The following is a 15,448-nucleotide window of genomic DNA, read 5'->3' as shown; positions in this document are numbered from 1 at the left end:
TGCTTTCTGTAGGCTCAGTGATACTAAATTAAGAGTTTTTAACACTGTCACCGAAGGAGGACGAGGTGTTTGCACCATCATATTTTCACTTCACCCATTAGAAGAATGTGCTGGATAGTGCTGAAAAAGCATCATATCATGGAGCAACTCTTCAGCTCTGACACAGTTTCATTACAATGCAGAACAAGGTGAAGGCAAATGCTGTCTAGTGGAGAAATGTCACGTTCAGATCCTTTGGGTCTTTGATGCTCATAAAGTAATGCAGTCCTGCTTTGCCCAACTGAAATGACTAACCAAGATCAGGTCATTCCTTTCTTCTGCACACTTAGAAAGGCCTGTCCGTGTTTTTATCTCTTTCACTCTTAACTTTTGCAAAGCACTTCACTCTGGTGCCAGCAGGCAAAATATCCAAAGACTGCAGCTGATGAAAATGTTGCTGCTGCCAGACTTTTAATACATACTGAGAGACAGCAATACTTGCTGTCCTTCACTGCCACCCCTGAGTTTAAGAATTGATTTTGCGACTTTATTGCCTGCTTTTAGAGCCTTGAATTGTCCGGCTTCTCTCTATATCTGCAGTCTGCTCCCAGTCAGGCTGATTGTTGCCTGAGATCAGATGTCAGGGCTTCAGTAATGATTCCTAATTCTCATCTTGTCACCAAAGCTAGCTGGACCCTTCAGCTGCAGAACTCCCTGCCAGAGAATTTCGTGTAGGCAAACTCAATATCATCTTTAAAATCTCATCTTACAACTCGCTTTTACCATTTGACGTATTTGTTTACAGTTTGTATTTAATTCGTCAAGGGACGCGGCAGAGTTATGTGACGATCGGTGTACGTTTATCTGTCTGTTATTCCGTCTGTGTGCAACATTACTCAAAAATGGACTAATGGATTTGGATTAAATTTTTAAGGTAGGTCAGAAATGACACAAGGACCACCTCGTTAGATTTTGGCAGTGATGTGGCTTATACACTGCTCAAAAAAATTAAAGGAACACTTTTTAATCTAAGTATTGCATCAAATCAGTGAAACGTGTGGGATACTGATCTGGTCAAGTAAGTAACTGAGGGGCTTTTTAGTCAGTTTCAGCTGCTTTGGTGTTCATAAAATTAACAACAGATGCACTAGAGGGGTAACAATGAGACAACCCCCAAAACAGGAATGAGTATACAGGTGAAGGCCACTGACATTTTTTTCCTTCCAGATGTTTTCAGACTGTTTTTCACTAGCTTTGCATTTGGCTAGGGTAAGTGTCACTTCTGGTAGCATGAGGCGATACCTGGACCCTACAGAGGTTCCACAGACAGTCCAACTCCTCCAGGATGGCACATCAATGCGTGCCATTGCCAGAAGGTTTGCTGTCTCTCCCAGCACATTCTCAAGCGCATGGAGGAGATTCCAGGAGACAGGCAGTTAGTCTGGGAGAGCTTGACAGGACTGTCGAAGGTCCTCAACCGATCAGCAGGACAGGTATCTGCTCCTTTGTGCAAGGAGGAACAGTATGAGCACTGCTATAGCTCTACATAATGATCTCCAGCAGACCACTGGTGTGAATGTCTCTGATCAAACCATCAGAAAGAGATGTAATGAGAGTGGTCTGAGGGCCCAGTGTCCTCTAGTGCCCACTGTGCTCGCTGACTGCCACCGTGGAGCTTGGCTGGCATTTGCCATAGAACACAGGAATTTGCAAGTCCACCACTGGTGCCCTTTGGTTTTCACAGATGAGAGCAGGTTCACCCTGAGTGCATGTGACAGGCATGAAAGGGTCTGGAGAAGCCGTGGAGAACGTTATGCTGCCTGTAACATTGTTCAGCATGACCGGTTTGGTGGTGGGTCAGTGATGGTGTGGGGAGGCATATCCATGGAGGGACGCACAGACCTCTACAGGCTGGACAACGGCACTCTGACTGCCATTAGGTATCAGGATGAAATCCTTTGACCCATTGTCAGACCCTACACTGGTGCAGTGGTCCTGGATTCCTTCTGGTGCACGACAATGCCCAGTCTTATGTGGTAAGATAACTCATGCAGTTCCTGGAGGATGAAGGAACTGATACCATTAGCTGGCCCCCATGCTCACCTGACCTGAATCCAATAGAACACCTTTGGAACATTATGTTTTGTTCCATCCGACACCATCTGGTTGCTCCTCAGACTGTCCAGGAGCTCAGTGATGCCCTGGTTCAGATCTGGGAGGAGATACCCCAGGACACCATCCATCGTCTCATTCAGAGCTTGTCCTGGCATCGTCAGTCATGCATACAAGCACGTGGAGGCCATACAAACTACTGAATACCATTTTGAGTTGCTGCCAAGGAATTTCAGCAAGATGGACTAGCCTGCCACATCAGTTTTTCACTTTGATTTTGGGGTGTCTTGAATTTAGCCCTCCTGGGGGGTTGATAATTTTCATTCCCATCAAACAATGTGGCAATTTTCATTTCTAACACTTTATCCAGTCCACATTAATGCTAATATCCAGTTTGTTTTTCCCCGTATTGAAATATGATGTATTTTCAAAGTGTTCCTTTAATTTTTTTGAGCAGTGTAGTTTGGATCCAAAGATTTCTGTATCACTGTGAGATAGCAGCACAGTGTCACTTTAACCATGATAACAAGTGAACGTTGCGTCGATCACATGATTGCAATCCTACGACAAATCGACCACTGCAGACTTATCAGGACTTATTCGTCTGACACTATACAAGGAACAATTGGTTAAATTGTGGGGGTGTTTCTGAGTCCCATCAATTCCCGTCGCTCACTACATATTTAGGTCACGCTACTCAGTATCCGTACATAACATACACATGCATAACACATGCCTGTGGTAAGCACGAGGTCCTTTTGTTTGTGGGTACATCTATATTAAATGGCCACATTCTATAATGCTGTGATTTCTGATCATCAATGACTAATAAGCAAATATCTGACAATACCATTTGGAGGCATGAACAAGTGGAGTACTGCGCTTAGTGAGTGCTTTTCTTGTTGTTATATTTAATCAAATTACTGTATATTATTGCATTTTGAGCTATGGTTCTTGTTACTGTATTATGTGTTTTTATTGCAAAAGCATTTTTGTCACATATTAATAAATATAAATAAAGTTCAATATTATTATATTTTTATTGTTATTATTGTTTAGAGAGATAATATCCAGTCCCAGCAGACTATAGAGAACCGTGACTCCTGTTTCTTAAAGCTGACATTATGTTTTTACTAGTTTGTCATCTGTGTATGGCAAAATGTATAGACATGGTGCTTAAGATGCATGTTATGGATGTAAGTATGACCATTATAATCATTCTTTAGTAACCACTCTCTCTTGTTTCAGTGAATTTCATAAGTAAAGATGAATATACTATAAATCTGGAAAACTGCCCCTTTCCTGTTCTACCAATATAATCCACCCTTTCACACCCCAAGAGGCGACTTTGTAAAGATGACAGAAAAAAAAGAAAACAGCAAAGGATGTAAGAAAAAATCTCACAGAGCGTCGTACTCTTCTTGATTTAGAAATTGTCACGACATGAAGGTCACACTGTTGCTGAAAAGAAGCAAGTCATCTGCTTCAGCACCACTTCTGCTCCCATTGAAAAATAGTCATTGTTTATATTTAGAGATCATACTACACATACTACAAGATTACGACATGCAGAGCCGACGGCAGCCGTGGATATGGAAATCAGTGTCACAGGGAGCGTACATACATGGTAGTGCTTCCTCCTGTGATGCTTCATACATCCAATGAGGGGTGGAATTTCCTGGGGATTCTCCTTTCGTCCTACAGGAAACGGAAGACAAATTTGGTTTGAACATGTTGTGCCAGCAGCGTCATGCTGCACATAGCAGCTCTCACATGCTATTCACAGACTGAGCAGGATGGAGTGAATCAGAAGCAGCCAGCATTCATTCTTCCTGCCCACGGGAACAGTTTGACTGTGTGCTGGTCCTGTTTTTCACACATTCACTCTTTCTCACAGAAACACATCCAGAGCTGCCTGTCAGTCTCAGAGAGAATAATGCTAATTAAAGTACCGAGCAGCACTGACACTGTTATTGTGTGGTGGTGAGAAGGCGGACAGCTTGCATGCAGCCCAGTGTTCTTGTGATGTTTGCTGTTCTTGTATGTTCAGTGGCAGCAGAGCATTGAATAACCACCGTCTCTGTTTGTGCCCCAGTTTTCGGGTAAATAGATTTTGGAACCAAATGTGTGTTGTTGTATAGTGTTTCACACCCTTTTTTGAAAAAACAGCGAACATTTCTAAAACCTTGCGTGAGAATTAGTAATAACACAATACAGGCTGAGTTACATGGTATGAAAGGAATGTTTTTTCTGCATATTTTGCAGTACCGTGCCATTTTTGTGTCTCTTTGGGTAACTGTTGGTCTTGTTGGTGTTAATATATGCTTATTTGTGGTCATTTTGTAAATATTTTTTAGTCCTTTTGGGTCTCTTTTGTGTATATTTGTGTCACTTTGTGTCATTTTATGTCTTTTTCTAGACATGTTGCGTATCTTTATTGGCCTTTTTGGGTCTCTTTTGGTCTTTTTGCGTACATTTGGTGTCACTTTGTGTCATTTTGTGTCTTTTTGTGGATATTTTGTGTATCTTTATTGGCCCTTTTGCATCTCTTTTGGTCTTTTTTTGTGTGTATTTGTATCACTTGATGTCATTTCATGTCTTTTTCTGGACATGTTGTGTATCTTTATTGGCCTTTTTGGGTCTCTTTTGGTCTTTTGGTGTACATTTGGTGACACTTTGTGTCATTTTGTGTCTTTTTGAGGATATTTTGTGTATCTTTATTCTCCCTTTTGCATCTCTTTTGGTCTTTTTTGTGTGTATTTGTATCACTTGATGTCATTTCATGTCTTTTTCTGGACATTTAGTGTATCTTTATTGGCCTCTTTGGGTCTCTTGTGGTCTTTTTGTATATATTTGGTGTCACTTCATCCATCTATCTATCCATCTATCTATCCATCTATCTATCCATCTATCCATCCATCCATCCATCCATCCATCCATCCATCCATCCATCCATCCATCCATCCATTCTATCCTATCTGTCAATCATCGTTACTTAACTGCTACATCATACTTCCTGTTCATTTAATTTCCCAACCTGCAGGTTTAAATGCTGTTTCAAAGCTCTGTCCTCACTACAACCTCACGAACATCCTGCTACTAAATAATTTATTTATGGCAGCGTAAAACCTTATTGCGTCTTCACCTGGTACAATTATACAGCTGAATACCCACCGAAGGTTGAAGGAGCGGAGGAGACACAAAGAGGAAGGCTTACAAAGCTTAGCCTCAGACACTTAAAGACTACACAATGCGACTAATACACACCTGCGGATTAAGTCCTGTCATCTCCTCACTATTCAAATCTAATAAAAAAAAGGCAAACAACCTCAAACAGAAATGGAAAAATACAGTAAAAATGTAATGCAGCACATAGTTTCATGAAGTAAGTGAGCAGAATTGGAGAAACTTTACTTTGTGCGACCAACCGGATCACCATTAGACAGACACACAATGGGCCTGTACTCCCATTACTTTGTCCTTTATGCTGCTATTATGTTCTCTTTGTTAATTCTGTCAGATTTTAACAACAGTTATGAAAGACTCTGGCCCACTTTGTTACATGAGACTTGCTATTCTTAACTGACAGGAGCAGGACTAGACATTTTGTTCCAGACACAAGCACAAGCTCTTCTTTGTTTTTTGCCGTGCTTTTGCTGTGTTTCATCCTTCACGGGTTAAGACCTGTCTCACCCCTGAACTCCTCCCTGTTCTTTTTTTTTGTTGTGAGAGCAGTGGGAGCTGCCTGCGGGGGGCTTTTGCAAGGTGAATCACACCGCTGAGTGCACACAGCAGCAGCAGCAGCAGCACAGGGGAAGTGACACAAACTCCATCACGCATCATCCCACTGCCAACACTTATCCCGCCCTTCAAAGGTCACTGGATGAATCGACGTTGTGTAAAAGGCCACAGAGAAATCCACTGACTGAGGTCATTCTTACCTAGAGGCTGCAGCAGATCAGAGAAAGTATTAGGAGGAAAGTTTTCCTCTGTGATGCCTTGAGAGCTTGAGTGGATTTAATTTGAGGGGGGTATTGTGTTCAAAGAACGGCAGACAAAAGAAATGCATATTAGACATTCAATGGGGAAAAGAAACACAGTCATAACAAGTCATATTTTATCACCAGGGAAAAAACCGAAATGTTCTCATTTTTCCAACTTGGTCCCCTTCCCTCGTCTCGCACCTTCTCCCCCGATGTACTGCAGCTCCCACACATGTCTGCGAGTGTGACTGGCTCTTCTGTGTGGCTAGACGAATGCCATGTGCCTTATTGGTGCACTAGATACCCAGACAGGCAGATGGCAATAAAGACACATAAAGGTACACTCATGACTGTAAATATCACTGCAGACACCGACCCAGACAGAGCTCTTTCATAAGCTGACACCTCGGCAGCCTGGTTTCACAGAGATCGAAATCGACTCGCTTCTTGACAAAAAAGGCCCTCAAATGAGGAGAAGACAGATAAAACCAGAAGAGGTGAAGCTGGAGGAAAAGAAAAGTAGAAGATAAGCAAAAGTTGATAAAAACGGGTTAAACTGGGGAAGAGGTGCTGCTAAAAAAAAACACAAAAGAGGAATGATAAGAGAAGCCAATAGGAAAGATTGGAGTACAGAAGGCAGTGATGGATAATGGCTGGCAGTGAAAGAGGTGCTTTTGCTGGGGGAGAATTACATGAAATCTCCCCTGCAGCTCACTGTCTGAACTGATGAAACACTCTGCTGCATTTTAAATCCTCCACCAGCAACCACTGAGATTCTGCTGCTGAGAGGGGAAAATGTTTTCTACTGTTTGCTTCCTCCCTCTATTTTTGCTGTGTTGCTGTTGCATGTAAATAACTAAATGGCTTTGTTTGCAAAATGAAATGCTTAATAATATATGCTCCTGGTGCACATAAAGATCTGCACAGTGTTTCCCCTTCAGTATTACTGGCTTTTCATGCACTGTAGCTTATGTTTCCTTGCAACGTGCTGCCCTCTGCAGTGTAGACAAGTTATTGCAGATGAAGGTATTTGTTGTTCAGAAAACATTTGTCACTACAAAATTGGGCGATTTATGTAACAACTTTGCTTATGTAGGACAGGAAATGCCAAAATTATACATAACTGTGCTACTTCTGCAATTAATCTTGTACAGAGGTAAATGTCACGACAAACTAGCATCGTCTAAAAATCACACACATTCACTGAAGTCCTTCTCCGCTTGGAGCTGGACATTCGGTCGTCCGTTCTCCTTCGGCCGGGCCTCTTCTTGGCTGCCGTTCTGCTGACTGTGCTGAACTTTCTCTGAGGCCTTTAATTGTCTCCGGTAGCGGCGATTTTCCTCGGGGTAGGAGACCACAGACAGAGGCAGTCTGCAGATGGCGGGGATCTCATAGGAAATGAGGAGGAAGATGAGAGTCGACAGGCAGAAAGGCCATGTGCAGGCCGGTAATGCAAGCTGAAAGAAGGGGATGTCGTAGGCAGAGGGGAGCATGACACACGATATGAGAGACATCTGGGTGTTGGGGTGATGATTATGGAGTTTGACTTGGGGAAGAGAAAGTCTCTAACTTACCACAGACATCAGTTTTGAGGTGGCTGACATCATGTACGCGCAGAAAAGTGCTGCAAAGAGACACATTTACTGAGAAAAACATTTTATCACATGATCTACCTCACAAACTATCATACTCTTCATCAATCTTACCGCATATCAGAGCCAGTAGATGAGTTTGCCATGTTATAACATAGAAGACTCCTCCAATAGCAATGCAGGACAGAGCGCTGTTGTATCCCCACAGCCCTGTGTAGATATCCCTGTGAGAAGCAGCCAGAGCAAGTCCTGCAAAGAACACAACAATCTGTATAATCTGCATGGAGTATTATTAAATAAACAACTACACAATGTATAAAAATGGAATGTACACAGGCTATGAATCCTGATTTGAGAGAACATGTCACGGTTTGTTCACCGTAATGTCACGGTGCCCTTTGAAGAGCCAAAGCTCGCAGTGTAGCCTCGGCAGACATTATGCATGCTATGCAAATGGTTGTGAGTCTTTTACCAGCAAACATGCCAGCAGCAGAGCCCAACATGGCATGGAAACAGAGAGCTGGTGAGCAGAGCAGCAGGGCCAGAAGGATGAGACCTCCTGTCCAAGGACTGTCACAGCCGTACACCTGGCCAACCCCAACCGGCACCGACAGGAAGAGCTGCAAACAGGAAGCCTCCATTTAGACCAGTTAGCACATCCTATTAATTAAAGATGCCACAAAATGCGTCACTATAATAATTCAGATTGTAGCAGACAAGCAACATTCACCCGAGAAATACTGAGGCTTTGGATGGAGTCATTTAGATGGTGCAGATGGTTGTTTGGCTGAAAATCCACCTGAAAGAGCAGAAAAACTAAGTTTGCTATCTGAGCTGTTCAAGAGCTTTCCTGTATGTGTGGCACGGCTGCACTATACCTCAGGAAAATACGGATGAGCAGCTCCCGTAGCTTCAATGTGCAAACACACCAGAATATTAAAGGGCAGGGTGAATATTGGGAGGTCCCATTTGCTGGCAACTGAAGACAAAGCACTGGAGACCACTGGGCTGTAAACAGAGGCAGGAAATAAATTACTGATTGGGCAGAAAGGCGAACCCCACCAGGGTGACATTATAATCCTGACCTGATTGTCATATGTTTACCTAAAGGGTGGAGGAGAATTCGAATGCCAAGAACAGCATCCTTTCTTTACATTAGGAATGAACTGTTTGCTTAAAACCTCTCACCTGAACAGCAATCGCACAATGAAAGTTCAGCAAGTGTTCACCATGAGCTACTCTGTGTAGGGTCCTTTATAGCTCTTCAAAATCAAAACACCAAGAATAAAAGTGTGAAGAATGGCGTAAACAAAAAATTTGTGTGATCACCAAAGATATATATAACCTTTACTATAACAAACTCGTGAAGCCAAGGCTTAATCAGCTGACTATGGCTGACTGACCATTTCTAGAAATATAAAGCTGCTTTTTTCTGCCTTTGTGACCAAAGCCCACTCATTCACTCATTCTCCACTCCCTTCATAACAGATACTAAATAGTTCACCCAGTAGTAAGCAGTAAATCCAAATTTCGGACACGCACTAATCATTATCATTTGGTGTCATCACCCTCGGGTTTAAAATGGCATTACATAAACAATGCAATTCCTAAAGTGCAAAGGCTGCAAGTTAGGGTTTATGTTATACAATGCATCAGAACAAAGGTTTAAATTCTAGTCTTCATGCTCCAACTCAAATTTTAACTCTACTACAGAGCAAATATTAAAATTAAGCTTTAAAACTTGTGTAAATGGTGTGTAAATCATTGTTTGAATGTAGACACAATATAGAAAAAAATCTACAATGCTTAAATGCTATCTGCTAACAATCCCTCCATGCAATGTGCTGCATTTAATATATGCAAAAATCAGAGCCGTGTCCAAATTCATACCCTGTTTATTATGCAGTGCACTACGTTTGCTGTCAATCATTTGACCGTACCTATATCCACACTCCAAAATTCAACAGTTTAAAGGAAAAGTCCTGTTTATGGCAATGTAAATTATTTTCTGCTCACAATCCCACAATGCGAGGTGCTGCTTTTACAGCTGATTTTGAAGTGATGACACAAAATGATACATTGTACTACAGCGTGATATTATTAGTAGAAAGTCAACACTTTTTCTTCCTTTGTCACTCAATTCGCACTTTATCAACCCATGAAGTGCCACTTTATTGAGGACACTTTGTGGCATGTACACCAACATCCTCAGCTTTCTGACGTGATATAGTAAGTAGAGAGCGCTCAGATGATGGTGATAAACTGCATGAACATAGCAGGTATAGCAGCAGTAACTAAGAGGACAGCGTTTACTGAAGGGTCACTTCTTTCCTAATAGAAAATTTCTAATCATGAAAATGGTTCCTGACCTCTACTGCATGTCATTCTCTTTGTCTCTTTCAGGTTTACAGTCTGGAGCAAATGCATTTAGAAGAGAACACGTACCACAACATGGACATGAACACGTTTGGCAGGAACAGCCACCAGTACCAGCTTCCTTTGGCAGAGAACACAGCCATCAGCATGCCGACCAGCGTTCCATTGTAGCCATATAATCCCGCTGATATGGCCTCCCTGAGGAGAACATGACAGATGTGGCTAACATGAGTGCAAAACACAGGTAAATGAGACACAAACTGTGAAAACAGCAAAGTGTGAAGGCTAAATAAAGTGAAGCTCGAGGGAACAGAAGTGAAAGACAGCGATAATGGCTGTGTGGAGGAGGAAAACATGTTTTTCTACTTTTTAATGAAGATAAAGAGATGCTAACTGACCTATTTTGACCCAACAAGAAGGCGGACACAGTGGAGACCAGGGTCCCCAGCAGACCATTCAGAGCCCACCAGGGGTTCTGCAGGAAGAGGCCGATCACGATGAGGAGCCCACTGAGAGGGTTGTTCACGAACATGACCTGGGCCACCCCTCGGAAAACGCAGTCCAGCAGCTGGATTACCAAAGACTGTCCTGTTGTCAATGATGCCAGCTGTGACTCTTAAGGCTCCAATCGATCAGTATGAAAAAGCATATTCATTTATATCTACTACTTTTGTTAACTTTTATTTATCTAACAGAAGATTACATAGATCATTACCTACTTTTCACCCACTCTCCACACCGTCGCATGTCCCCTGTGAACAACCCCACAGCTCTGAAGAGAAAGGATCGATGTGGAGCTTCTCCCTGTGAAGTCTGGTTGTTGTCCATTCTTGCTGTCATATCTATGAAACAACAAATCAATTTAAAAGCATGTTTTCAGTTAATTACTGGCTACTAATATACTACAGATTATTGCAAACAACCACCAGAAACATTTGCACAGACATTCATCCTGCTGACTGTGGGATCCTTGACCTTCCCTGTAGCCCCACCATGAAGTTTACTTGTTCTTCTTCTTTAGCAAAATTATCTATCTGGGGGTATATACATAAAAAAAAATCACTTTGCTGATTTGCATGAATTAAATTTCTTCTGCAGGCACAGATTAAAACCTTAAAACTCATATCTATTCATGAAAATGACATATTCTGAAGTTTTTTCCATGAAACTAATCCCTTAAAACGGCTCAGACGTGGGTCTACACCTTTGCTGCTGTATGTGTGGATCTATGAATATGTAAATGAGTCGCTGTCTCTGCCTTCCTTCACCCCTCGGCTGTTTGCCTGCAGCTCTACCTGTCTGCTTACCTTCACTTCTGTTCAAACACTGGAAAACTACTCCACACTGCGCAATGGAAAGTTGTTATATTGGAGTTGTTCAGCTGTAAAGTCTTCGAACCGGAAACCAATTCTGAAGAAGAATAGTGTAATGCATGGCTCTGGCCACAAGTCCCTGTATTAGAATGCTAATGTATTTTATGGATTGTCAAACAGCTAATAATGTCAAAAAATAGTCAGAACAGAATATGTCCTGTCTTAATCGCTTTTCTTCTGATACATCCAAGCTGACAGGATTGGTTCCTTGTGTTTGCTGCTTTTGAAACCACTGAAGTCAGAATCCGTGTTTTTGAGATGCAGTCTCAACATGAAAAGGCCAATCCTTCCATTTTCTTCTGCTTATCCGGGGTTGGGTTGTGGAGCACCATTTTCCAGGTCCTCCTGGGTGATCCCAAGGTGTTCAGAAACCAGATGAGATATGGGGTCTCCTCTCAGTTGGATGTGCCTTTAAAACCTCCAGAGGAAGGCGCTCAGGAAGCATCCTATTAAGATGCCTGAACCATCACCGCCTTATCACAGTGGAGGGGTTTATGTGTTCCTGTGATCCTATAGGAGCTTTGTTGTTGGGGACAGTAGCCGCTGATAGTGTCTGCCAAGACAAGCTGGTCCTAAAGGAGGGGGTAGACAAAGGGTGATTCAAAGACCCCCTATGTACTGGCAAAGATATGATATTAATACGTGACCTGGAATAAGTAGATCATGCTTGCAAGTGGTAGCTGAGCCGTCATCCACGGGGCTTGGATGGGCACAGCCTGAAGAAGCGACTCAGACTCACCACCCACTGGGATGGATATAGGAGGTTGGTGCGATGCATCTAGGTGGCAGGCATACTAAACCACGGCAGCACAGACTCTGACTCTCAGCTGCTAGACTGACTCAGAATGTGTCATCTTGCGTATATAGAACACTATATGGACATGTTAATAAGGTAAAAAAACATTGACTTCCATCTAAGGAACTCTTTGAGGTCAGATAAAACACTTGTTGTTGCTAAATATGTAGTTCACCCATGCTTGTTCACCTCCTAATCAAATGCGTCCATCTCCTTTGAAATGTACTCAGGAACACACAGCAGTAACACATCACCTCTAACTGCCATATATAAGTACTTTTTATGAGATGAATAACTCAGAAAAAACAGTATTTCTGATAGATTGAAGGATTCTTTGACAAGAGGTTATGGACAAGCCTATCCACCAACGAGAGAGAGCCAAGTCTAAATGGTCGTCTCCATCAGTTTTTGACCAATGAGATTGTTGCACATTTTCATAAATACACTTTGTACACTGTGAATTTCACTCATTACTGGGAAGTAGCCTTCAGATTAACACCGCTGTTAATTATAGTCCTATGAACAGTAATGGTTCTTAGTATGAAGCTGGTTGGCAGTGCAGAATAAACAACTTTAATGGGGAGAAGTTGTCTGCTATCCCAAAAAATGAACACGCTCAACACTGATAAGAAAAACATGAGATTTGTTGTATGTTTTTATTGTCTTTTTCAAGACTTTTGAAGATGAAGGATGTGATTTACAGATGAACTGACATCAGAGCTCCAGTGAGGGGAGCTCCACTGCTGAACACTCCAGACTCAAAGATGCTGTGGTTCTGTAGATTCAGTTCAGTTTGAGAATTCAGTTTTCATCTATGTAATAAACACCCGAGGTAACTGTTTAGACTTTGGTGACTCCAATCATTAGGAACAAATTTTCACTTATCCAGACAAGCCCTTATTTTTTATGCTTCACTGACAGCTTTAGTGATCCTCTGACTTTTCATGTTAGCATGCTGATGTTAGCAATGAGCTCAGAGCAGCACTGTGCAGCCTCCCAGAGCTGCCAGGGAGGCTGCAGACTGTTTACATCTCGAACTTTCTCTTCGCTGCTCATCAAAATTGAGTTACAAACCCCCTCATCACCTTATCTGCATCACGTCTTATTCATAGCGCTCCTGTGCCCTAATTTGGACCCTGATGTTATCAGATATTGTGCGTCTCGCAAAATTACAGCCAAGTCGACGCCTCCCTGCACACAAACTAAATCAGTGTGAACTTGATTCCCCTTCGCTCCCTGAGGTGGAAACAGCTCCAGCAGAGAAGTGCAAGCTGAAATCCAAACCTTGCTGCCAGTTTGCCCTGTCGTTTTCTGCTCTCTTTATAAAAAAAAAAGATTCTTATTTATAGATTTATTTTGAAGCAGCGATCAAAGCAGATTTCCCAAAGAGCTTCCCACTGTTACCGTCAACATCCTCAGTCACAGCTCTCTGCATGAAAGCCCGGCTGTGTTTATGTTGCTCACTGAGCAGTGAACCTCTTGATCTTTCGGCTCTGCTGGTAGCGTCTTTTCTTCTGCGCCACAATACTTCCAAAGAGTCAACAAATATGGAAGCTACTGAACACAACTCTGCAAACAAAAGCTTGGAGTATCGAATATAAAATGATCAATAACCTTCTCTTGTAAGCTGTTATCTAACAAAGAACGTGTCCAGAGGTAATTCAGGCCACGAGACGATTATCTTCAAACCACCATGTTGTTACTGTCACATTACATTGTTTTGTGTTGTTTGAGAGTTTTGATAAGGCCTTTGGGATTTGCTTCTCCCCACAACGCTACAGATTGCGGCTGCATCTACCAGACTGCGGTCACATTAGTTCACCCCTGAACACCTTTTGCAGCGCTGATGCTTATTTACTCCTGTTACGATGAAAATAGCTCCTCAAAGCAGCGGCTTGTCTGATTTTGTGCTTTCATCTGAATAAAGTTTTGAAAAGCTCAGCCAAACTCAGGGTTCATGAAACAAGAATCTTAATATTCAGTCCATTCGAGAATAAATCAGTCAGATAAATAGATGCAATTCTTAGAGGGGCACAGCCTCCAGACTGAAAGTAAAGCAGATCCTAGAAAATATTTGAAACAATCTAAACTTGTAAAGAAACTAAACATCTGTTCAAGTTGTCAGACTCGTCACAGCCTCTTTATGGCCTCTGCAGACTTCCTCTGCCCTGACAGCTGTCACGCCCTCCAGTGTAGCTCTGTTAAACAAATCTGACTGATATTAGATGTGTGTTGGCGTCGAGCAGTTTGCTGTTTAGCGTCTGTCTGTAACTGCCATGTCTTTTCTCTTGCAGTTGAATTTAAACAAACTAATCAACTTAGTAAAAACCTTAAAGTTTACATCGACAAGCTGCAAAAATCTGCCAGATGTGACTGATTTATGCATCTCCTACTTCATTTAATTCTGATTTTTCCTGTAATACATTAGCATGTCTTCTACTTCATTTGCTACATTTGGAATAATTGATGATGATTTCTGATTTAACGTCTGTCTGATTCATTCATGTATAAATAAATCAAGAGTGGGCTGCTTCAGATACCCAGTTACATTTTAAGATTTCTGTCTGAAATACATGAGCACTTTCACAAAAAAAATGAATCCACACTGCATGCGTCTGTTCCATTAGAGTCACAATAAAAAATGAAAGAAGGATTTTTTCTTACCTCTCCGAGTTGAAGATAAATGACAGATCTTCTATCTACCAGCTAAAGTTAATGAAGACATGCGATAACACTCCCAGCGATTTATCATATTATCTTCTACTTCATTTGTCACATCTGGAATAACTGATGATGATTTCTGATTTCAAGTCTGTCTGGTTTATCCATCTATAAATATCCCCAAGAGATAGCAAAAGCGGTGCGCTTTCAGTTAAACATTCGACTTGTAGGTTTTCTGGTTAAATAAAGCCACACTTTTAGGCTGCATGCATGTGTTCAATTAGAGTCATAATAAAAATTTAAAGAAGTGATTTTTTTCTTACCTCTTTGCCACTTTGATGAATCAAAGATCTTTTATCTACCAGCTAAATGAATAAAAACATGTCTGCTTGATTAAAAACAACTGTTATAAAAGAATCTGCATGATTTGTGGCTAGAAAAAAGCCTCCTCCTTTTCTTTTATCCTTTGTCTCTTTTTCTGAAGGTCTCCTGCCTGGTGCAAGGACCAAAGTGCCTCTGTGCAGCTAATCAGAGGTAAGAATGTTCTTATTAGGAAAATATTTCCTGGTCAAGCAA

The 15,448-nt window shown here is 41.8% G+C and overlaps 1 protein-coding gene across 4 annotated transcripts; it reads right to left on the bottom strand.

Annotated features, from left to right (window-relative positions):
* Positions 1-2,761: 2,761 nt before the first annotated feature.
* On the bottom strand, positions 2,762-15,431 carry LOC110959958 (urea transporter 2-like). Of its 4 annotated transcripts, XM_051938286.1 has the most exons (11): positions 15,196-15,428; positions 11,350-11,987; positions 10,762-10,884; positions 10,441-10,630; positions 10,112-10,240; positions 8,545-8,674; positions 8,397-8,465; positions 8,139-8,286; positions 7,781-7,915; positions 7,649-7,698; positions 6,095-7,531 (listed from the first exon to the last, which is right to left on the bottom strand). In XM_051938286.1, the coding sequence occupies exons 3-11, from the start codon at positions 10,880-10,882 to the stop codon at positions 7,265-7,267; spliced, it is 1,239 nt and encodes a 412-aa protein (XP_051794246.1). In that variant the 5' UTR covers positions 10,883-10,884; positions 11,350-11,987; positions 15,196-15,428; the 3' UTR covers positions 6,095-7,264. The 4 variants fall into 4 exon arrangements, with proteins under 4 accessions (XP_051794248.1, XP_051794246.1, XP_051794247.1 ...); XM_051938288.1 differs by lacking the exons at positions 6,095-7,531; positions 11,350-11,987 and adding an exon at positions 2,762-3,789 and having other exon boundaries at positions 15,196-15,431; XM_051938287.1 differs by lacking the exon at positions 11,350-11,987 and having other exon boundaries at positions 10,758-10,884.
* Positions 15,432-15,448: the final 17 nt, after the last annotated feature.

The sequence above is a fragment of the Acanthochromis polyacanthus genome, chromosome 18 (genome assembly GCF_021347895.1).
Source record: "Acanthochromis polyacanthus isolate Apoly-LR-REF ecotype Palm Island chromosome 18, KAUST_Apoly_ChrSc, whole genome shotgun sequence".
Classification (NCBI taxonomy): Eukaryota; Metazoa; Chordata; class Actinopteri; family Pomacentridae; genus Acanthochromis; species Acanthochromis polyacanthus.
This window is presented reverse-complemented; position numbering and strand designations above follow the sequence as displayed.

Excerpts from the sequence above, each read along its gene's own strand:
- LOC110959958 (XM_051938286.1), bottom strand. The coding sequence starts at position 10,882 with ATGACAGCAAGAATGGACAACAACCAGACTTCACAGGGAGAAGCTCCA. Across the intron at positions 8,675-10,111 it reads GTGTTCATGTCCATGTTGTG|CCCAGTGGTCTCCAGTGCTT; the intron begins GTACGTGTTCTC and ends CTCTGTTTACAG. Across the intron at positions 8,287-8,396 it reads AAAGCCTCAGTATTTCTCGG|CTCTTCCTGTCGGTGCCGGT; the intron begins GTGAATGTTGCT and ends TCCTGTTTGCAG.